This window comes from Pygoscelis adeliae, unplaced genomic scaffold, assembly GCF_000699105.1.
Source record: "Pygoscelis adeliae isolate BGI_AS28 unplaced genomic scaffold, ASM69910v1 Scaffold1, whole genome shotgun sequence".
NCBI classification, from domain to species: Eukaryota; Metazoa; Chordata; class Aves; order Sphenisciformes; family Spheniscidae; genus Pygoscelis; species Pygoscelis adeliae.
The window spans coordinates 2,086,756-2,111,717 of record NW_008824051.1 but is presented as its reverse complement, the minus strand read 5'-3'; the positions used below and the strand labels follow the sequence as shown (position 1 = coordinate 2,111,717).

Below are 24,962 nucleotides of genomic sequence, written 5' to 3'. Positions count from 1 at the left end.
GGACATCCTGAATGCCGATCTGGTACCTGTACGGGTATGTGATAGGATCTCGGTGAGACATTTGGGTGCTTAAGGCAGCCCCGTCATCCCTGTAATGTAAACAACTTGCAATGTAGCATAATGGAAAAGTAAATATAAATGCAGCCCTTACATGAGGGCTGGATCTTGCTGCAATAAATTGGATTAAGGGCTGGTTTTACGCTCCTGCCTCTGGAAAGGGTTTTGCGGGGTTGGGGGCAAGTGCATGCCCCAGCTGGGTACTGGCAGCCCTGTGTCTGCTCCTAGCGGGGTCACCGAGGGTCTGAGCGGGCCAGCCCAGGCTTACCAGAGGGCAGCATGGATGAGCTTTCCACCAGCAGCAGAAACAAGGGAAGTCGGCTCCCAGCGAGCCGGTTGTCTTCTCCCACCTCCCGATACACACCACAGATGGATGCTTTCACAGTGGCCTTTCGCCTATGCCAGGACGAGCCACTTGAGAGATCTCGGGAGCAGTTGTGGGAGCTGCTGGTGCTGCCCGTCCAGGTGAGTTTTCTCTTCCCCCCATTTGCTTTGCTGTCTTCTTGGACAGCAGAGCTCAGTACCTTTTTTTTCCCCATTAGGAAACAAGCTGAGGTAGCTGGTGGCTCCCCAGGAAGGGATATATTTGCAATACAGGAAGGTACCAGAACAGCAACATCAAAATGGAGTGGTGTAGAAAGTGTAATTGTTATTTTTTTTAAAAAAGGTATTTTCTGTAAATATGAATATCTAACAGATTAGTAGGGTTTTCCCCCCGTACTCTGTGATGGAGAACTTTATGGTTGGAATTCTGAAGAAATTGAAATATTCTGAAAATCTTAACTTCTTTGAAGCATGGGAGACCCCGAATAAATCCCAGGAGAACTATACTCCCAACGTCAGCATCTTTGAGGACACCTAGCATCAGTGGAATCAGTGCTAAACAGCCAACAGCTTCCCTCTCCCCTTCGCTGCCTGGCCCAGCATAACTTTTGGCGGCTGCAACCCTTCAGCCCTTGCCCTTTCTGCTGGGAAAATAATTCGTGTGTGTTTTGGCAAGCAGGGGCTGTCAAACCAGCCCTCGCAGGTTGTGTGTCTGCCTGGGACACTGCAGCAGCGGGTGCCATCCAGAGCACCCGCCCAGCACCAGCTCTCACTGGGGCTTGTTTTAACTAGCTAAGGAGATGGGGACAGCAATATGGGTTTTGGCTGGGTGCATAAACCAGAAAGGTTTGCACTTTGGGTCCGTGTTATCTAGCAAGATTAGCAAGCCTCCTCGTTTGGTGCAGTGACATTTCTCTGTTTGCAGTGTGATTGATTTTTTAAGCGCCTTTCTAGTCAGTACCAAAATTTCCAGGATTTATCTTAATACCTTGGACAGATGGATCCTATTGATTTCAATGGAAGCTGGGGAGAAGGGATATATAGGGAGTTCCTTATAACTGTTTACAGAGCAAACAGTTTCCATCTGCTCTCTGTTTTACTGTAAAGCAAAGGATCGGTCAGCTGCAATCTTTAATAGATAACCATCATGTACATTAGAAGCATGTCACACCAGTTGCTATCCTCCCCGGCTCTGCCCGACCATACACAGTTTAACCAGCACCTGGGGGGCTGTGGGCTCTCCCCTTACAGCTCTGTGATCCCCAAGCCACATGTTTCAGAGAGGATCTCTTGGCTGGGAGGTGCTTCTGCCTTGCCTCCTGCTCCCCATGCTCAGAAAAGAAGAGTACTTGCATACGCATCCCAGGCAACATTTTTTCTCCTGTTTATTTCAAAAGTCTTTGTAATAGCTTAATTGCAACAATCCAAACGTCACCTGGAATTTGACATCCTCCCAGATGTACATAATTCATACTCGGTTGTGCATCACAGCATTAAAACCACACAGGAATGTTCCCCGAACACCATCAGCGGGTTCTTCCATGGTCTCATTAACCACCAGCCCTACACAGCCTCCGCCAATGCCTCTGCACCACCTTGCAATGCGGCTGCGCATCAGCCGTCTCTGCCTCCTAGGTCCATAACCATGCTTCTGCGAATGAAGGGGTGCCAAGCCCAAAATGCCCATTTTTGTTTGCAAACTGTATATAACGTACCAGTAGAAATGTGATCTGTATTTAATTGGCTTAGTATATGGCTTTTAGTCCTCTTCATTCAAAGATCTTACAGCGGAAAAATCCTGAGCTGACATTAAAAATGGGACCATTTCGTTAAAAGCACTCTCAATTATGGTATGTGTTGGAGGCAAAGTTCCTGTCAACCCAGAATTAAAGTATTTTTAAAAGTGCCACTTGTTTAAATAGATTTCAATCTTGAAATTTATTCCAGTTTAATGTTTTGCTAGGAAGCAACATCTGAAAGAGAGTAAAAATCTATGCTTTCTAATCAATGATTTACAGGAATTTATGCTGCTTCATTTCACCTCTTGACTTGGTAAACACAACTGAAATTGTGCTGGAAAAATACATGCAGCTCCTTTTGACTTCTAGCAGGCATTTAAAAGTCATTATGTCTGTTTAATTAGGCTATTTACTACCTGCAATTCAACTAAGTTACTCCAGATTCAGGCAAGAGCAGCATTTGCTTCCTAGAACCTACCGGCTCTTTTGGCTTTTTTAGGTAATTTCTGTATCATTCAACTCTTTGGGAGTACGTTCAGTGATGCCAGGCACCGGGACCTGCTGCGACTGTTTCTGGCCAGAGAAATGTCATTTTTTCTGACCAACACTCAGCCGAAATTCCTCTCGGGTGTTACAATAGTCCCTGGCTAATACCCATATTTGCCAGTGACAGTAAAAAGCTTGTGTAAGTCTTGCTGCCATCCTCTGATTTCAGTACTGATGATGAGAAATTTCCCTAACAGTGTAGAAACAGCTGCAGAAACGTGTTCAGAAAGTGCCATTTTTGGTGCTGCAGCTGTTTGCAGGGCAATGTCCAGCACCCCAAACATCCAGCTGATGCTCTCCTGAACCCAAACTTCTCCCGCTGCCTGGGAAGCAGCTGGCCGCTATGGACAGAGGCAGCTCTGCTCACAGCTTTTGCATGTGAGCTCATTACTGTCTCATTTAGGATTATTTTGCTTTTCTGATATGCTGATATTGAGTGGGGTTGTTGGTTTTTTTCTTTTTTCTTTTTTCTTTTTTTTTTTTCCGAAAGATCATGACCACTTGAAGGTCAGCTGTCAAATGGATTGAATGATCAGCACAGGAAAATTGAAAATCATGACATCTTGTGTGTAGGCTGTGAATAATGGGCAACACCCTTTTGATCATTAAAATAGAAAATGCTCTCTATATTTTCTGATGTTTTTAGCCCATTAAGAAGGCAGGGATATGACCGCATTGTTGATGATGTGCACCGCTTTCCTGGCAGTACATTCGCTGGCTGCAGACCAGGGGGTGGTGGTGGGATGGATCCCACGCTGGGGGAGGCTTGGCCGGAGGAGGCAGCTGCAGGTTGCCATGACATTCAGCTCCTCTCCAAAAACCACAGACACTCCGAGGCAGGTCCATTTTCTGCTGGGGACTGAACCAGTATTCATGGTCTCTGGACCATGGACATGCTTAAACTTGGGGATGGAGGCAACTCTGTCCCTGAGTGCTATTCAGACCAAGGCATGTCCTCAAATACATTTTAATTTCATACAAATGAAGAAAATATAAGCCTTGACTACCCCAGTGCTGTCAGAAATCGAGGCGTTCATTAGAAATGAACGTTATGGTAATTTTGTGCTGCATGCCTGAGCTTTGGGACCCAATTGTGTATTTTAGCACCTTACTTTCTGTTCAGAGCACCACTTCTGTTGCTTTACTGTACTTGTAGGATGGTAAGACCATTTTTTCTTTTTTTACTGCTAAAGATCTCTTAACAAATATAACCAGACCTGGTAATTGATTCATCTTGTAGTATTTATATATGCTGTCATCATACAGAAAGCCTAAACAAATCTCTCTATCCGTTTTATGAGGAAAGGAGGATCACAGCATTACTGCTTTGCTGGTGCAGAGGCTGAATGTAAAATGAGTCGATGACTGCACCTGGGTCCCAAACACTCCTGTTTCGGGAACAAACCAGGGTTCAAAGGCGGCCAGAAATAGTGTAGCGCCGGCTACAACATCTTGCTGTGCTTGTCAAAAGTGGCTCAATATAATGTCAGTCTTTTTTTTTCTTTTTCTTTTGCCTTTCTCTATTTTTCTATGTCTTGACAATTCAAATAGCACAGCTGCTAGCCCCGATTCAAGGGCAGGGGCAGGCGTGTACGACACCTAAAGACAAGGTCCTTCCTTAGGAGCCGCAGAGGGCTGGGGCGATGGCAAACCGTGTCCTGAGGCACAGTGAAGGGAATTGCCCGTTATCACCCAGCCAAGCTGCTTTAACAGCCCCAGCGTAGACTCCCAGCAACTGAACCAACCGGCAAAATAACATCTTTGTGCATCAAGAGCCAGCAAATTACCCTTGACGCTGTAGCTGTGCACCGGTGGTCTTTTGGATAAAAGCGGTCGGTAGCGAGTGGAGCTCTATTATTTATGTTTCTTTGCCTGAATTAGAATCACATTGCCATGCCCTTAGTTTGCAATTGCCAAACAGGTAAAAATATTCAAGTTTTGAAGATTTGTACATATAATTGTGCTTGCAGCAATCTAGTAGTCTGAGTTTTAATCCCTTTAGAAGCTCTATTCGTAGGAGTGAATGTCCAGGGTACGGCGTTTTCCAAATGGGATTTACATCCTTTCAACTTCCTTTTAAAAAGTTTAAACAAATTAGGTAAAATGGGCAAATAAAATAGGAAGGACTTGTTACATAAAACTATCTTTAGCATCTTTCACTGAGTTCATGCCAAGGATTTCTGTTGGTAGGGAAAATATTCAGTCTGCTCATTCCAACCATGACAAGTAATTTATACTCATAATTTAGATTTTACAAAACAATTTTAAAAAGAAAAATATTCAGAAAAGTGACTAATTTTGGTGTGTCTGGGAACATTTGCTGGTTAATTTGCTGGTGTTAATATTTCAGCTGTTTGCAGTCAATGCAAATGGGAAAGTGATTATCAACCAGAAACCAGCACAGAACTGGTCATTCCTTTTGTAATTCACACTTAGTGGAATACAGAAGTAAGCAAATACCAAAGCCAGTGGAATTAACTGCAGAAGTAAAATTCTTGATGCTTGTAATAGGAGATAATAATGCCAACTCCACTAAAGATATCTACCAAGCTGTGCCCCTTTAAAAAGAAATGAAAAACAGGAATACCTTTGAGCAGATATATTATCATTGAAGTCTTTTTAAGTTGGCTTGAAATTTGGAACTAATATTTTTGCAGAGAGTATACAACAAGGTGGTATTCTAGTGAGCTAAAAATGTGTGTGTCTGAATATGTGAAGGGATGGCATTTTTTATTTTTGTAAATAAACAATGTCTCTACACACATAAAAAAAACCCCAACAAACCCAAAACATTTTTCAAGTGTTGTGCTGTCAGATACTGAGGTTTTACAGTAAAGTTGGAACTGAACTCTTGCAGTGCCTGTACAGCTCATGGATGTTACTATAAGCAAAAATTTTTGGACATATTTTACTTGTAGGGAATAAAACTGATTCACTGATACAAAAATTAGGAAATGATAGCCACTGAGAAAACACTTGGTGTTTGAATTGCACGTTGTCAGAAATATCAGTAATTTTTTCCAAGTTCTTTATTGTATATTGTTATAAAAGCATTAATTTTGCATTGACTCACTGGCTTTAAAAAGTAATCTTACAGTCTGCGAAGTACAAAGGGATTATGGGAACATCTTTGTATTTCTTAGACGGTCTGATAAAGCATCACCTGCTGGGGGGCCTAATCCTGAAAACACGTGGGACTGTGATGTTACACAACTGCAAATCCACCCACGTCCTCATGCCCGGTGCTTCCTCGTGCCGAGTCCAGGCTGGGGAGCTGGCTGGCACACACCTGGGCACGTCATGGCCTGGGGACTGGGGGGACCGGCGGCGTGGGAATCTGCACCTACGATATACCCATCACTATAAGAGATCAGCATGGCTGCTTTTCCAGCAGTAGGCTGGGCGATCGTCTTCCCAAAATCAGCCCTTGATAACGTTCACCTCCTGAATGAAGTGCAGATGGTGAGTGTAAACGTGCAGTCCCTCTCTCTTCCCTCTGTGTCTCACAAAACACTTCTCTCCATGTTCCAGAGGAGGTAGCTGAGCCTGTGATACGAGAGCTACTTGGCGCTGTGACGATGTCTCACCATTTTTGTGATGGGGCATAACGCAGGTGCGTATGGAGAGCAAAGCAAGTCTTTGGTTTCCTGATGGATTTGTTGGAAGGTACTTCCGAGCCTCTCCCTTTCCCCACACTTTTCATTCCTTGGTAACAGTACACTTGCTGTACCTTGAGAAAAAGCTTATATTTTTTTTCTCACGCTAAATTGCCAGACTGCTGGGTACTCTGCTATAAACTGTACCCATATTTACTGTCTCTTTCCTTTCCCAAGGAAGGACTAAACATAATAGATAGGAAGGCTGCAGGTTTGCAGCCCCGCTTAAAGCAAAACTACACCATTTCAGTTCCCGAGAGTTGAAAGTTTGGATTTGATTCTAGACCTCTTTTTGGCTATGCAATATTTAGGGCAATTGCATCATTCTTTTTTTCCTGGTTTAAAGGTATATTCTAATTAAAGGATGGATGCTATGCATTTAATAAAAAGAGTAAGAAAAAAGGCATGCATCTTTATTGGTAGCTGCATTCGGACTGTGACCATGTAAACTGAAGTAGTCCTTCCTCTGTGCCATTGCTACACAACATATTTATAATGCATAATGAACCGCTTACCGTGCATGTTAATATGCATATCCTACATGTCAAATATCAGTGGAATTGGCCATTCCTTCCTGCATTTTCCGCAGACGATGTAATTAGATGACCTTTAAAGGTCCCTTCCAACCCAAACTATTCTATGATTCTATGATAATGCTTCTGTTTTCCTAGCATGAATATTCACGAAAGCAGAATATGAGCTCAAATATGGAAGTCTTCACAAAAAAGAAATTGCATATCGGTTGTACAATGTGCAATGCACACTTCATTAGTTATTTTGTGTGAGTCAAGTATTAATAAGCCCTAATTGAGTTTATTATGTAACATAATATTTATTGTATTATTTAAATATAACATTGAAAATGTGTGTTGGTTTGGAAAGGCACATTAGTAATCCAATTAGAGCAGAAGCCATATCCATAGTTGTGCTAGCAATCAGCAAAGTACGATTTTGTTTAGATTAGCTCTGAACATTCATTGTAATAATTAGTCACTGAATATTTTTCAAGTTAAAGGTTAGAAAAACACAAAAAAGGGAGAACGGTCGCATTGCTACAGCTGATTTTCATGTAATTATAAATTCATCCCACACACGTAATCAGGTTTGTACCGAGCCCCCATGCGTGGCTATATGGCCTCCACTGCTGCTCAAGTCCTCCTTTCAGTAGCCAGTCAAGATGTGACTGAAATACGGGTAAATGGTCGTAATACACCCAAATTTTCACCCACAGAAAGCTGGGGAGGAGAAGAGATCAAGGGCCAGGGCTGAAGCTGTGCTGGGACACCAGCACAACACCGACGGGCAGCATCGCAGTGCCTCTCTGGGTAACCCGAGCATGGCATGGGGTGGTCACCGAGAGCTTTAACGTGATTCTTATACCTCTCCTGTCTTCCACTGGGTATTTTTGCTGCAATTAGAGCTGGCAACTGGGTTATCAAATAGCAAGTACACGTCAAATTGTAGGCACAAACATCCTTTATAACAGACCTTCTTTCCATTTTCAGTTGTGCCTACTGCTGCAAAGCCCCAGTCACTGCCTAAAGTACCTTTGTACTTCTTGATAGCAGTAATGGGAGTTACTTGTGCAATGTTTCTTCCGCAGGGAGATGGGCAAACTACAGCCTCGTCCTTCAGAAACTTCCATCTGTGACTGAGGTCAATGAGATTACTTCTCTGAACATTCATATCATCTGAAGGACATCCTTTGCATTGCAAGGAAATAAAAGGCGATCTGATTTTTTTGCACAAAATGAGAAGTGTGTTTGCAGATGGGAAGAAACCGAAGAGAATCGGATGACATCTCAGTGTGACTCCAAACTTTGTCTGAGACACACAGAGGAAAGACAAGCCCTAAGAAGTAAATGCAGTGACTTGTTGAACACTACCGGTTTCACAAGAAACTGTTCCTTGTAACTGTTCTGCCCTGAGCTCCAGGGGAAAGAGGAGTGGTCACTTGAATTTGGTCATTGTCCCTTATTAATTTTCACTTAAATTTTAATTCTCATCTGCAAGGTATTAGCACGCGGGCCAGGTGAACGTAGTATCTCCTCCCTTCGTGCTGGAGGATCTGAGCAACTCACGCCTGTGCAATCATTGCTCTCCCTAGGGACCGTCTCACAGAGAAGTCCCAAGTCCTGTAGCTTTCTGCTGCTCCTGAATGCTCTTCTTAGGCTCAGACAGCAAAAGACCAGTTTGGGGCACGGGTCTGAGCTCCCGTCTGTGCTGCCTGTACAGCTGCTCAGCAGGCAACTGGGATGTCTGGGTCTGTGCCAGCTAGGAGTCACTGCTGCTGTTTTGCAGGGTGGTACAGAGGGGGTTCTACCAGGGAAGATGAACTTTTAAATCCTAAGTTAATCGCATTCTTTCAAGGCTGTCCAAAAATAAAACCTGGAAGAAAAAAACATTTCAAGAATGTAATACAACTCCCAAGTTACCTGAAAAGAAAGTGCAATCTAGTGCAGTGTGCTTTCACTGTCCCACTCTGTTCCTTCAGTTTCCTTCTGATTTCTTGTGCTTCAGCCTGTGTCCGGATATTGCAGGTATCTGCTTTGTCTGTGAAAATGAAATACCAGGAGGAATTGCACTTGGTGCATGTTTAGGGTTTAATTCACAAAAGGAGCAGGCTGCCTTGGGGAATCCCGAGTTGGACCATGCACAAAAAAAGAGAGGAGTTAGGTACCCAAGTCTGGCAAGTTTAAAGAGAAGTTGTTATAAAAAAAGCTAAAGAAAGCGCAGGAAGGACTAGGAAAGACCGATTTCAAATCTCCTATGTCCTCTTGGCTCAGGTACTCATGCAACACGGGTGATGGGTGCCCAGGTAGTGCTAGCAGGCAGAAGAGTAGAGATGTGGAGCTTGGTTTTCATGCGTCCTTGAAAAATACTTCAGCTGCTGAGTATGAGGGAACTGTAAGGCCACTCCTTGTGAGACCCAGTTCAGTAATCGTGCTCTGAACCCTCTCCTAAACTGGCCTTGCTGAGCCAGATGGGGTTGGGGATTTTTAAGCGGCTTAGATACGAGCTGGGGGTCCCTGTGGTTGAGTTGTGTCAGCTTCTGGGGATATGTGCGCTGCAAGAAATAGGGGCATGCACTTTATATGCCTCTGAGGCTAAGGAGAAGCAGAATGGAGTTTATCAAGGATCTTGGGAGTAAAGAAACATTAGACCTACATGCATAGAGTAGCAATCAGATGCCCAAATCTCTTGGGGAACCCAGCTCTGGGAGCCAATCCAACTCCCCCTGAAGTCAATAGGAACTGCAAAGGGTCCTGCAATGGCACCGCTGTGACCAATGGTACCAAAAAGACTCAGAAACATTTAAATCATGTTACAGCAGACTGCGTGTCTGCCTTCGACTGGACTCAGAAAAAGTACAGAAATAGCAGAGGAGGTATGTACAATTTCATATTACTTCACTCTATTTCCCAGGCAGGAATAGGTAGTTTGAAAACAATTTACAAACATGTAAACAGGTCCCTAATCACAGTTGTAATATTTATCCTTTAAAAACAACTTACTGAAAAAATAAAACCCCTTAATTTGCAAATTTGTTATCATAAAAATATAGTTCTTGAGCTCGCAGAATGTTAATGCATTTGAACATGTTTTTATGAGTAAAATGATAAACCTAAGTAATTCTGCTGTGGTTTGGGATCCTATTTATTCAAACTCAAGACCTTTGGGACACAGCCCGTCTGCCTCGATTTATGCAGCACTTCACACAGCGGGGTCTGTTCTAATGAGTAATAGTCCCTGTGATGGCAAATGTACCAAGATACAACCCTAAGAGAGGTCTAGCTGCAAGAGGAGAGCAGCGCCCCATACACACTCTTAATAAACACATAAATCATCATAGTTAAAGAGATTTACCCCTGGGGGTAATCCCGAGGGAAAAGAACAGATTTTTATTCTTGTGGTTCCCTGCCTCTGCCGTTTCCAAAAATGGTCCCTGCAGCTCTGGAAGTCGCCTTCCCGAACTGGGTCTTTGCAGTCGGTCTTTGAGTCTTTCCCAGACCATGACCTGCCCCTACACATCCTGCTTAAATTTATCCTTCAGTGGGCTTCAAAATAGCATCACCAAACACTTTGACTTCTGCCTGCTTCTTCAAAGGGCCATTCAAATGTAGCATCTGAGATGGAGTGCACAGACAGACAGGCACACAGACACATGGACCTTGGGGGGGGTCTCTCTGCCACCAGGGAAGCTCCTTGCCAGATGAATGCCTCTTGAATGCGGTCTCTGCCATACCATGTACTCTTAAGTATGAGAACACAAACATTGAGTGTTTTGGGCCGAACATCTTAATAAAAGCTGTGACTACGTTTATAGTATGATACAGATCCACGTGTGATGGTTCATCTGCTGCTCTGGTTCCTTCTCCTTCAGGCAAAAGCTACAATCACTGCCATACTTCAGCTGGCAGTGTGACACTTGGCAGGCTCAAGTGTGCAAAACCTCAAATTAAAAGTTAGTTTTCTGAGGTTAATTTCCAAAACATTTTGCACTACTACAAATTTAAAGGAAAGCAAACTGATGGATACCTCAAACCCATGCAAAACAAAGTAAAGTAAATAAACAACAGAGTAAAATATCTATATGAAACTTCATGGAAATATTTTCAAACATTTCTAATATTCCTAGTTTGTTTTCATCAGCTTTTTCCATTTATTCAGCAATCAACCTAGTACTCATGATCTTGCCTATAATTACCCAAGTTGTTTTCAAGAGCTGACCATTGTGGCTTCTCAGACTTCACGCTTAAGTTATATTTCTTGCTGGAATCAGCAGAAGCCTTTTTATTACCTTCACAGCATTAACGGAGCGGCATAGTATAGAGAATTTAGAGAAATGATCCAGAGCTTTGCACATATTTCTGAAAGGGATTTGCAGTAATTCCTATGCACCCATTTGTCATGCTGAACTAGACACTTAGACCAGCTTCGCTTGAAGATGCTTCCGGTTCTTCAGCAGTTTGGGCTAGCGCAGGTTAAATATGACCTAAGACAGTAGCAACAGCCTTAGGCCAATTTATGACTTAGTACCAATGTTTTGAGAGAAGCTAGCTTCTGGGGGAGCTCCAAAGCAATGCTCTTCTGCATTTTGTGCATCATTCTGCACAAAACCTTCACAATCGGATTTGTGGGAAACAAGTACAGAACAAAGAACTGCAAAGAAATAATTTGCGTGAATCTCAGCAACAATACTGCAGAAGTAAAAGATGCAAATTTAGGACAACGGAGAGCCTACATTCATTTTAGCTACTTATTTTCATGTAAAAGTAATGAAATAAGCATTTCAGTGGTGATGCAAACATTTGACACCAGAGGTGCGTGCTGGCTTCTCTTGCATTAAGTGAAGTCAGTACTGAAGTTGACAATTGCCTGTTTTCAGTAATTCAGCAGGTAGGAATAGTTTTGCACATTTTAATACGGTTCTTGATAATCCCCTGACTTTTAAGAGTTAGGTAGCAGGTAGCGTTTCAGACAAGACTGGCTAAAACCCAACATTTATAGTCAGGGGAATTCAGCCCATTTGATCCTCTACCATTGAAGTCAGTAGGATTAATCAAGTGAAGCACAGTTACCCTAAAACTGGTGTAACTGCAGTCACCTACGTGTATGTTATATACAGGCCTGCTATGAGGAATTGCTGAAGAGAGTTGAGTACAAAGTTCAGAGCCAGATCCAGACTCCAACAAATGGTGAGATACTCATTTAGCCAAACCTTATCAACCCCAAGTTTGAATCTGGAGCCGAACTTGCCCATTTTACGCATTTTAACCCAGAGTTTGGGTTCAGGCTATGTTCTGAAGAACATGTTGGTTTTGACACCACTGTAACCATGCAAACCATTCTTCTATAATTGCATCAGATTCTGCATCAAAGACATCCAAGTCTCTTCCAAAAAACTCCCTTGGGGAAAATTATAACATTACGGTAAAGATGTTACTGCATATTAGAGAAGACTTATAAAACCCCCAGAAACTAAAATGCTGAACGCCCAATGAATACCAAGGCTGTCTCTGAAGTTAAAACTTGCCAGTAGTTTACAGTGATAATTCCACCCTAATCACCATTTTATTTTTATTAAAGAAACAAAAGGAATTTCAAAAACTCTACCTAGAATCACTTGTTTCTGCCAAGCGGTTGTTCATGATGGCTAGAGCACCCACCCCTGCGGAGAAACCATTTTGTCTTGTATTGATACAAACGTTCCTCGGGTAGCCGTTGGCTGTCTCAGACAACTGCTTTTGCAAAATGGCCAGGGATACTTTATTCGATGCCGTGAGCTCCCTCATGGAGATCATCTCTCCAGAGAGCCTCCTCCCCTCGGTGTCGCTGTCGTACTGTCCATCAGTGTCCATTGAGATGTTACGTCGACGTAGGCGGGCTCCTGGGGTGATGGCGTTACGACGTCCGAGGCGGGCACTTGATTTATGGCACTTTGGGCAACATCTGCATTCGAATTTTTTCAACACCCAGTTCAAAACTTGCTTGATTACAATTGAGATGACATTAAAAAGAGAGTATATGCAACATACCCCCATTAATATAAATATGAAGTTTCCAAATCTGTATAATCCCTGATTTTGGTACACAGCATTTTGGCTGCTTACCAAATCTCCAAAGCCGATGGTGCTGAAGGTGACAAAGCAATAGTACAAGGAGTCAATGTAGTTCCATCCCTCCACTGCTGTGTACATTGCAGAGGCGCAGCAGGAAAGAGTAATAGCAAAAATTCCCAGAATCAACATCACGTGGTAAACGGACGGCTTCCATCCCACAAGGCTGCCCACCCCCGACATAGCTGGCCCCCTTCGGAAGTTGGGAGGTAGGAGACCACTTCTTCGCAGCTGTCTCTCATGGCACGCCTTCATGATAAATGCCAGGAGAGAGATAATGCGCTCCAAGAAGAGGTTGAAGAAAAGGATAGTCCCGGCACACCCAAAAAGGCCATAAACGATGAGGAATACTTTTCCAGCCACAGTTGCTGGTGTGGTCATCCCGAAACCTAAGGTGTAGAGATAAATGAGTAACGTTAATGACATGGTTTTTCATGCATAAGCTCAGGATGTATGTAACTTAACAAAGCTCCCATCTCACTGGACAAAAGAAGGAGTGCTACCTCTAAGTCACTTTAGGCCAACAGGAAACTGAGTTCTGTAAAGAATGAAAGAGGCACCAGAAAGCTCAACGAAATGACCAAAACTCAAGAGAGAGCAAAACATCCTTGCAGAGATGAAAGATGATATTAACAGAGAAACACCACTCTGTAAATGCAGGTGGAAGCATTCCTGAGCCCAAACCACCTCAAGATGAGATGAGGTGAAGAGGCCATTTCCCTGCTCCCACATGCGTGTGCCAGCGTGGCCTGATGGAAAGTTGAAGCTCTCTATTGACAAGCTGTAACCCAGCATAACGCTATTGTTATCGAGGGCTGATAGTACCGCTCTCACTGAAAAGATGGAAGGTTTCAGGTTGTACGTATAACAGAAAAAAACCCTCACCTCCCAAAGATCGAATATTGTTTTAAAAATAACAGCACTTTAAAGTCTTAACCAAATCCCAACTGCAACTAGCCCACCTGATATAATCACAGAAGGAAGTAAAAGCCATGGCCCTGTTTTAAGTGATCAGCGAGATACCCTCGCTACAGAGCCGCCTGGCAGACTGGGAGCACTAGGGTCTTGCAGGCTGGTAATTACAGCAGGGAAAAACACTGCCGCACAGTTAAATAGAAAAATCGGAATATACAAACTCTGGAAAGATCCAGCAGCAATATTAATTCACCTCTTCTGTACAAGAATTGTCTTTTGACATTATTCAGACACATAATTTTATACATAAGCAGTAATGCCTTGTAGCTATAGATGCTTAAATAACAGCAAAAGTGATCTTAAATTTGCATGCAAATAAATACAGTAAGTTTGCTCCATGTTATTTGCTGATACCAGTTACTTTATGAAAAAGAATTACATACGTTTCACATACTATCTCAGGAAGATTCTTCTGAAACTTAATTCTGTAGGTATTGCCCTTGTTCTGCTATTCTCCCCTGTAAAAATGCTCGGTGGTTCAGTCAAAAAGCATACTGATGGGATTGAGGTAACTGCTCATGTCCCATGAATAACTAACTACATCTAATCTAAATTAACGGTTTGTGAAAAATCCACGTGCTAAAATTTCTTTACCTTATTGTTCCATGAAAATGCTGAGCAAGTAAGATATTCGGGGAGGTAAGTATCAACATCAGACCACATCGATGAAAGTTTGCGAAGAAAAAGGAGCTACTTTTAGCATAGAGCATAATGAAATCATTAAATCCAGTTTATTATCATGACGCACCTTTAAACAGCAACAGGAAAATATTCCCTATATATAATGAGTTGAGACTGCTGCTTGAAATCTATTGATTTATTTTTGTAATGGCTGTATTTTTCTGGGTAATTTATTTGTGCTCCGTTCATACTTCATTGATACAGAATTTCACATTTGTTGATAAAAGAATGTAAATGCTTGTGACAAGTAAACTTGGAAATATCTTTTCAATGACATGAAGGTGCACGAGGAAAGAGGTGGTTCTACTTTCACAACAGATTTGGCATGCTTGGAAGCAGCTGTGTGACAGCAATTTGGACTGTACTGCATCATCAGTATCTTCACCATAGAAACAGTCTTTTCTGTAAAAGAAAGTGAAAAACTTGCACAGTATTACCAGAAAATAAAAAATTACCAAAGAGGTCATTAGATTCTGTTTTCTGGACCCACGGTCTCCCCATTCTGTTGTGCTAAAAGACCACCTTTGAGCAGATCTCACAACGCCTGCCTTGGGGTCCCAGGCTTAACACGAGGGAATGGGAAGCTCCTCTCAGTTCCTCCTCCTCTGTGGGGTGAAGCTGTTATCTGGGTCAGGCTGGCTGCTTGCAGGACCCTTCTCATTTGATGATGAATATCCACTAGTGTCTGGTCCCCAGAAGAAGCCAGGGAGCCTGTTGCGGTTGCCAGCTAGGGATACCCAGCCAGCTCGTTATGGAGAAGGCATCTGTTCGCCCATGCCTTGTCAGCAAAGCATTTAAATATGTGCTTCACAGCAAGCATGTGAACATCACCATCAAAATAAATGGGTTTATTGTCACACATATGGCTAGACACATTTATTAATTAAAAAAAAAAAGAGAGATAGTGACAGTTTGGATCAAGTTGTAAATGTTCTGAAGCTTTTTAGTATTTTCTGGTGATCATTCATGAGAGGTGGTGAATTTTTGTATTTTTGGTGCGGTTTGTTTAAGCAATATCTTCTGAAGCATAACGTTACCAAAATTCAGTAGGTAGCTATGCAAGGTGAAAGGACCCATCACGGCAACAAGAGTGCCAAGACTTACATAAAACAGGCAAAAAGTAAGACCAGGCAGGCATAGCAACTTCAGGTCAACAGCTAGCAGATGGAAGTGCGCTCATGTACTCTTCGTACAGGGTCTTCCTTTGCCAGCTGTGTTTGTCCCTTCAGTACCACCTGGACCACAGGGGGTTAGTCCTGATGTGTTCTGTACAACACGCCTGAACTCAGCCCCTGCTCAAGGCTAAGTACATCATGATGCCTGGGTGAAATGAAGTCATCCAGAACTGCCTGTGCTTCTGAGACAGTACAAGGAAAGAAGCAAAACGGTGCTTTGCATTTTTCATGGCCCTGACATACATTGTACAGGCACCTTGGGGTTGATTTTGTGTGGCCCAGAACCAATATTTCAATCTCCCTCATGCTAATTCTGCCCCACTCTGACCCACCACTTCAGATACAAGCTCTATGGCAGCATTAATTTCAGCTGTTTGATACTTCTTCTCCCCAAACAGAATTAGTAGAGCCAAGTTGATAAAAACACTCAGATAACACTTATCCTTCAGCAGCCTCTCACGGTTAAGTGCTGGCAATTAATGAGTCCCTCATCCTGACTTGCATAATAGGTTTTGTGGTTACTATTCTGCTCATCTGGACTTTTAATTTACTTAAGCTGGTGACGGATTCAAGAGGTAGTGCAACTGGACAAATCTGTGAAGACTTACGTGCCTCGTGATATGCTTCCCATTGCTCTTCCTTACTTTTCTTTTACGCATTTTCTTACAGGTAAAAGAGATGGTTGGTGCCAGAAAACAAGAAGGAATAGCGGCTTTAGTACCTGTGAGCTCTTCTCTCAGGCCAATCGGTTTGGCGACTACCTTGTAGTCTACTATATAGATTAAAGGGGGTGACAGTTTTCCAGTAAAGATGCATTTAACCAGAGATGGAGGAAAGTTTTGGTCACCTTGAAAACCGAGCACGAGAAAGTCTTCCAGCCTTTACCATGGCATCGTGTGTCCCCGCTTCTTTCAGCCAGGCCCTCAGCTCTTCTTACAGAGGCATCCTGCCATGGGACTTGGCTCATATAGCAGGTCAGCACAATTGAGCAATCATTTTAAATCCCAGAGTGTAGATCATGAGAGTAGCATCACCTCCATCACCTCTTAATAATGCAGTTATACTTAAAGGAATCAAAAGAAACTAAAATTGTTGAATATAGCTTTTTAAACAAATGATTTCTCAGAAATAAACAAACAAAAAAAAAACCCTATAAAGAGAATGCTGCTTCCAAAGGGAAGGAAGTACTTGCAGCATAAAGACTCAGCTCTTACAGGGCCGGTCCCCAAGAGATGTGGGTTACAGAACACAGGCAGATAAACTAAGGCAACTGATTTTGTTTCATGTCTGTTCCACACTTGCTTTAGTTCATGGCTTTCCATAGTCTTGGTTGGTCTTTATTGACAAACATGTATACTGCATCAAGGAAGACGTTATCATATTCTGAATTTTGAGACTAAAATTCCATATTTGGATTCTGGTCCTCCCTTCAACCCCTTTTCCACCTGTTAGCATTTCATCATTATCGCCCCTGATAGAGTCATACCTGTATATTTCACAGCTACCTCTCATTTATTCTATAGCTTCTTACCACCTAACATCCAGAAACAGTTGCCTTGGATACAGGGTCACAGCTCAGAGCCGACAAAACTGCTGCAGATGGAAAACTTCTGCTGCATCCAGTGCTTTTACCCAAGGAGTGAGAATACTATGAGGCAGTTCTTCCACCTGGCTTTGCATTTTCAGACTACAAATGAAAAACTTGCTTTCCCTTTAACATCTTTGTCAGCCCGCTTTATTAAAATACCCGCCTTTGGGCTCACAATAAATTTTTTTAGAGCTTTTCCATTGCCAGAACCTGTAATATCAAAGTTGCTGTACAATCACATTTGATCTTATTTAGATTACTATCTGGAAACAGAGCTCCTGAACGGTAGTGGGCTGTCCAGCACTGTGTGCATTAAGACACTTTAAGTTAGACCCACGCTAAGTCTGAAGACATGAGATACCACTGCGGTTTTTAGGGCTGGTCTAACCTGTGTCGTGCACAAGCTTGCAATCCTTGGTGACGCATGTACTGGAGCTGATATCCCACAGAGAAAATACTAAGTGACTATGTAACTAAGGACTGACCCCCATAATCAATCTACGTCTGTCTGTCTGTCTGTCTGTCTGTCTATCTATCTATCTATCTATCTGTCCTTGGATATATATATAGCACTTCAAGTTGAATAAGCAGGCTGTTTCTGGCATCTCCTAACTTTTTTGTAATTTTAATAACATTCTTTTAACATGGACTTGTTCTCCCCAAAGCCTACAGTAAATAGATGGTCAGAGGTCCTGTAAATTTGCTTTGTGAACCAGGGTAGGCTAAACCAGGTCTTTTTTTTCCCTAACTCTTATGGCTGTTCAGTACATAAAAATGTGCATACATGCACCCAATCCACCAAAGACTGTGGGAAAAGATGCCCAGTCTATTCTGTGACCTGAAAGAGCATCATGATAAGCTCAATGAACGTAGTTAAAAACCATCCAGGCCACTGCTGTTGCTCCTTGTTACGTCTCCACCAGTGAAATATTAGTCAGGTGTTTGAGACAACTGCTACTCAAAAGGAGCCACACCGGCAGAACAAAGGCAGGAGATGATTAATTGAACATTAAGGAGTTTCAAGGAGCTGCAGGCAATTACTAAAGGCTTTCCACAGTACCAATTTTATTCTGTTTATACACAGCTGTGATCAGGTTATCGGTTGTCAGGAATGCTGCTACGCATAACATCAGTGAACACCAGAATCAATCACCCTTAGCTGTTTCTCTGCTGGCTGTGATTTAAACCTCAGCCTGAAAGGTCACGGCCACATTTTCATTCCTCTTTAAAGTACATTGTTTTTTAAAAGTTAATAGAATTGTCAGCCTAAAATAACCTAGGCTTCTTTGACAAAAAGAAGTGATTAAATTGGCAACCATGACAATAAATAAAAGGCAAAGCTAATAAATAGTTGTTAGCTACCAAGTGCATGTGAAGGGTATAAAAAGAGACCAAGAGGTACCAATATTTTTCTGTAGAGGTGAATGACAAAGACAAACCTGAAATTATGCCAAAAAGTGACTTGGGTGAGGATGAGAGACAGGGCTGGGCAGCGGCGCCTTGTGCCCAGGGCTGGGAGGCAGCAGGGCAGCTCCATCAGGCCAGGGATGCCCGGACTCCCTGGCTCCCCTGGCAACCTGTGATTTCTGCTCGTGGGCAAGGGGTTTGTGCTCCCACAGGCATCCCTGGAGAGCGGTGGGATGCCATGAGGGGCTGCCCCGTGGGGACAAGGCAGGAGGCACCTGCAGCGGGGAGCGGTGTGATGGAGAGGGCTGTGGAGGTAACCAGAGGTGCTGGTGGCTGTGATCCTCGGGTTGAAGAGGGGTCTTGGGTGCTCTGGAGAGGAAATTTTGGAGGGGAGGTGGTGGTGAAGGATCTCCTCTGGTAGCAGGGGGAGAGGATAGCCAGGTGGGGCTAAGAAGCTGCAAGGAAACCTCTGTCTCGTGAAATCCCCTGAAGATGGGAATATGAAGCCTGACCCCGCATGCAGGGTACTTGCATGTGGAGGTGCTGCCGTGTGTGGCTGATACCTGGCCACCTCAGCAGGCAGGTGATGAGGGGATACCATGTCCTACAGAGAAGGTGTCCTGTGTGACAGAGATGGAACAACATATTTAGGGTGAAGGATATGCCAGACCTGAGAGGAATACGGGTGAGGTTTCTTCTCAGAAAACTCAAGTGCTACCACCTTGACAGGGGTCTAAGGCATTAGGGGTACTCCCCTAGGATCCCCCAGGAAAGGGGAGAGGAATAACCTCCTCAAAACCTGGCTGCTTGTGTATGTTTACCTTCTCCTCCTTGCAGCATTTCCCAAGTGTGTTTTTCTATGCTGACACCTTCCAGTTGAGCTTTCCAAGAAAGATCTTCAATTTCTAGTGAGTACTCAGCAGGCACATTTATCAGCTCAAGTGGCCTAACTTTTGTAAATTTGAGTGATAAATGACTCTTAAAAAGAGAAACGCTGGGGCTTCAGCAGCAGCAGCAGTACTCTTGCTCTATTCATCTACCCGAAGTAGGCAAGCTTTTTTTTCTGAGTTGTACTGCATGTTGCCCTTTCTGTGTACAGCATGAGAAGAAAGTGCATACCAAAGACTAACCAAAAAACCCCACCCTTGCTCACTACTAAATGCCATTATTGTAAACACGTAGCCCAATAAATACAGAAGAAGGCTGATCATCTGGTCTGGCCAAGCTGCTTTGGTGCAGAACCAAGACAAGAAAGAAGCAGAAGTGTCTCCAAATCAGTTTTACAGTTCCCTGGCTGGGGCTGGCTGCTCCTCTACGCACCTTGTACAAGCAAATGGGGACTGACTTATGCCAAGCCACCAGCGTCGCCAGCTAAGCAGTAGCTCTGGCCCGAGGTCTTGCTAAGCAGCCCCCCTGAAGAGGGAACACATGCCGGGGGGGTCACAGGTTTGAGGCTGGAAATCTTTGGCAAGCTTATGTTTGGGTTTTCTGGTTAATCCTATTGCATCAGAACACAGTTTCTAACGAGGGACAGGGGCCCTCTCCTAAAAGGAGATGATGGAGAATGAAGTTCAGAGAAATATGAAAATCAGAGGAGTATGAATTCAAACTGCACACAGAAAAAGAAAGTCAGGACCTACAAGCTGGCATTATTCTTGCTGACTCTCAACTGGGAGATGGAGGGATGGAGGTGCCCTGCAGCGTGACAGTCTTCCTTAACTTCTCCATTAACATATTGTTCATAAATAAACTTTCTTCCAGTGCTTCAGGTTTTATTGCTCTTACAAATAATATAATCTTCTTCTCTGCTAAACACTTGGGGCCAGACAGCTTTACAGTCATAAAAATCAAGACTGAAACTATTTTGTTCATTTTATGCTACCTTTCTTGGGCAAATCTTAAGCAAGATGATACTAAACCCCCTCTTGTTTTGTCAGTCACTCTATCCCTTGGCAGAGCTGGGGTGCTCTAATAGCTTGTTAAAAAGGAAAGAATATGAGTTAGTGTTGGCTAAATTAGCGCTAAACCACCTTGCAAAGGAAAACTTTGCATCCAGAAAAAAGGGATGAAAGCAGGATGCTCTTTCTTTTGGTTGCAGCCTATCTCCTTGTGAATTGACCTAAGCTAGTCCAGAGGTGCTTCTCGTGGCTGTCTCCACACCTGATGATCAGAGTGTCCTATCTTTGGTTTGTTTTCTTTCCTTATCCTAACAGCTGGGTGAAAACCATTTTGCTATATATGCAAAAATATAGCCCACAAGGTCTGCGGTTGTTTAAGTTATATTACTGTGGAAAAAGACTTCCTTGCTCTAGAGGCTAATGGTCCTCAAAATCCTGCCTTGACAGCCGTCGGGGCCATATCAAACCCTTGCTCACATTTGAGGTTGTGTGCAGAAGCATCTGCCTTGGCTTACCGCACTGCCAAGCCTCAGCTAAAACACAGGTTTCTGAGGCACTATCAGACAGAGGAAACTTCTCTGAATTTAGAGTATATTTTCAAAAATCTGCAGAAAACAAAAGCATGGTAACCAAGAAACACACAAAGTCTGTCTCAGTAACCGGCGATATACAGGAAGGCATAGCTCACGGATCCCAAGAGTGGCCAATTCCTTCTCTCTCTTGAGATGTGTCCAATATCTGAAACCATACACTGCCACCTCCTCTGACCTTCCTACGGTCTTCCATGTAGCTGATGACATGATTCCAGGTGAACGTTGTTTCAAAAGTTGATTTCTCTTGCAATCTTAATTTTTCATCCTTTAAAGCTGCTTCCACTCTTACTTTCCTATGTTTTTGAGAAAGTTTTTTGTGTGGATAATTGTGTATCTAAGCAACACCCTAACAAAAAAAAGCTTATGCCTTGTCATTTCAAATGGAGTGTTTCAAACATTAAGATTCACACCTGCTTTTGCTGTTTATTGAAACTTCCAGTCGCATTTCAGATGCCTGAATAGACCCAAGGTTGTGCAAAATTTTTTTCTGAACTGCAAGGAAAAAAGAATAATGGCATCCAAATTCTGTTCTATTCTTGAGACATTATGAGCTTCAAAAGAATACTTGCATGTGTACTGCCACTCCAGTGCCAGTACCTCTCACGATACTTCTCCTTTCAGGCTAAGAAATAGCATTATCTGAATTTTGCAAGTGATCTTGGGTATATGTCCTATTTTTTCCACATGAGAAGTCTGATAAAACAAGATGTCGCTCCTGGGCTTTCTAAGCCTTACAGATGGGAGAGGCTGTCCACTGCTTAAATAACTGGCTTATCTTCTGACTGGATAAAACAATAGACTTGCAGCATTTTTTTCTGCCATTGCTGTTTGTGCACGTATTCAGAGAACATCTATTTCTTGATAGCTGCCTCAGCTCTTCTGCTTTACAAAGAGTCAGTCTATAAAGATGGACCTGTAGGACAAAAAGGACCTAAACATACAGGGCAAAATCTTTTGCACTGTTTGGCCATTTTTTCCTGAATTTCTGTGCAAACTTCTACAGTTATGATTTAATGAAAAAAACCTGACCAATCTACCTCAACTTTTTAATGGTTTAAGTATGCCTTCCTGAGTCCCTTTTTTCAAAAAGTTCCAGCTGAAAGAAAAGAAGCTAATTCTTAAGCATCTTTTAGCTCAGGCAGCTCTTCTAATTCATTCACGAAGACACAAAGACCTAATTTTAAGCAACTGTAATAGAAATACAGGGTGACAGGACTGCTGACTAACCAGTTATTTCTCCTTTTCTATTTTGGCATTTAATTCTTTCTTCCTTAGTATGCATTTCCCTTGACTACTTTTAAACTTAATGATACTGAACAACTTTGCCGCTTTGTCGAGATCATTTTGAGCTTTTGATTTTATCCGAGATTTTCCTGGTCCTTGCAGCTCTGCCAGTAGCAGTTTTTGTAAATGGACAAACTATTTTATCACACAAGTTTTTCCCCCCACTCCCCATTAACATCACCATTTGGATTGAAGATCTTTACACCTCAGTCATTTCCATCATCAAAGGCTTAAAGTAGACTCAACTTCATACACATTGAGCACGAGTGACATTGTATTTTTTATTTATCATCACGAGATAAATATATTGCTTGCACAATACTCAGTCTCAGCAAAGAGATGACAGAATATTCAATATTGAATAACCAAAAGGATTCCATCCAGTTTTCCTTCAATTGAAATTTACTGAACTAGTTTCTCATCCAGTTCTCATGTGGGCAAATTTCTCCTAATTGCTGTTTCTGCCTTGATTAAATTTGCCTGCCTAAAACTTGAGAAGAATGTGAACATTTGGCCCATCATTTCTAAAGGGGAAGAAGCTGCAGTGGTACAAGCTCAGAAAGTTTAAAGTTCATTGAGGAATCACTGTGGGGCTACATTTGTTATCAAGGTATTATCACTTTTTTCATCAATGAGTAAGGAGCACTTACTATGGATTTTTAAACACGAGCAATACCAGTGCCTCACCCTTGTAAGTAATCCCATACTTTAACATCAAGCCGTTCAATTTCTTATCTTATTGCACTCCAAAGCTTTAATTACTTGAAAAGGCTGCTAATGCTTTGCCTCTTCTCATGCAATTAGATTTAATTTTCATTGTGCTGCTCTTGGTTTGATTCAAGAGAGATTGCATTGAAACCTTCCGATGTCTACAGCTAGGTGTGCCACCCGTTGCCATCAACAGACCCACTGAGCCCAGAGATGTATTACTTACAGTAATGTCATGCACCAGTTAAGTGCTGGCAACATCAGACCTACATTTGTTTTATAAACCTAGTGTGCCAATAGAATGAGTAAGGTGGGATTTCCTAAAGCTCTGTAGACTGGTCTACTATTGACTTCAGCAGAAGCAGGCTATTGAGGAGCTATAAAATTAAACATATTTGATTTGTCTGGATTGCTATGCAATCACCCCTTAGGTTATAATTCTGTTTGTTACTTAAGTGCTTCCATTCAAAGGTTTTATTATCACTTCTAAGATTTATTGTCCTCAGGAGGACTTTCATGTTTCAAATGTTTACCAGCATGAACCCTAATCATTGTCCTTGCCTACCTTCTCCCAAAATGCACTCAGATATGCACTTGGTGCTGACACACTATGAAAATTGTCTCTTTTGATAAAGGTAAGCAAGGCTTATATGGATCATGGGTACAGGCTGTGTTTCCACTAATATCAGGCTGTATTCATACTAAAAATTGCAGATTAAATGTTTCATGTTGGTTTTCTGTTCCTTTAAGCCTGATGCTATTATGGCAAGAAGTAAAATTCTCATTGACTTCAATAGCTGCAAAGTTTAGGTAATATTGCATTCATTAAAATAAAGAAATTACATTGTATTTTCCAGCACACCACCGGGAGTGGATATTGTTACATGAAGTTAATTGTCAATAAATCTAGCCTATAATTGTTTTCCTCTTCTCTCCACAATGAAGAGCAATTAAAGTTCACAGAAAAGCAAGACTGTGCTTGCAAAGATGACCCATCAGTAAAAGTGAGAAAAAATTATAAGTGTATATGATCTGTGTCAAACTGAAGACAATTGGAGAAGAGAGAAAGATTTAGACTGAAAAAAGAAAAGAGGGTCAATAGCAGGATTAACACTAGAGAAGAGGGACAGGTGTGATTAGGAGCAGAAGGAAACTGTAAAGCTTTACTTTTGACTTCTTAGGTAGTTATTAACTTGAAAGACTGCAAAGACGTGAAACAAATATTCAAAATTTAATCAAGCGAACAAATCATCAGTAGAGGAGGGCGTGCTAACTGGGAGGGAGGCAGCAGAAATTAAGAGTGCCTGGGAAAGGCAGGTGACCAGGGAGTGTTAGATAAACTGTAAGAGAAGGAAAGAGGGGGGAATATCCCTAGGAGAGCAAAGGGGGACGGCAGAGGCTAGGGACTGGCTGGGCTCCATGGGAACACAGCCCGTAGGGTTTCAGGCAGGATTTGGAATTACGAGCCCACAGCAAACAGGGCAGCTGATAAGCCCAGTAATTATGATCCCTCACTGCTATTACAGGCGCGGTAATTCGTTTACAGGGAGGTTGCTTAGTAATATGGACCGCCTGGTTGGAGCCACGCCTGTCACCTCCGCAGATGGAGAGCTGTCAAAGTGGTATTTTGGCCCACCAACGTTTGGTTTGTAATCACACCTCACATTTACAGGCTTTTGTAAATGCATAGGGAACTGAAATACAGGTATTT

The 24,962-nt window shown here is 42.6% G+C and overlaps 1 protein-coding gene across 1 annotated transcript in view; it reads right to left on the bottom strand.

The window, feature by feature from the left end:
- Positions 1 to 12,435: 12,435 nt before the first annotated feature.
- Positions 12,436 to 24,962, bottom strand: part of KCNK12 (potassium channel, subfamily K, member 12) — a 21,773-nt gene continuing 9,246 nt past the window's right edge. The window contains exons 2-3 of the mRNA XM_009333679.1: positions 15,672 to 15,755; positions 12,436 to 13,331 (exon numbers count right to left, since the gene is read on the bottom strand). Coding sequence (XP_009331954.1) covers positions 12,436 to 13,331; positions 15,672 to 15,755 — 980 coding nt within the window. The remainder of the gene's footprint in view (positions 13,332 to 15,671; positions 15,756 to 24,962) is intronic.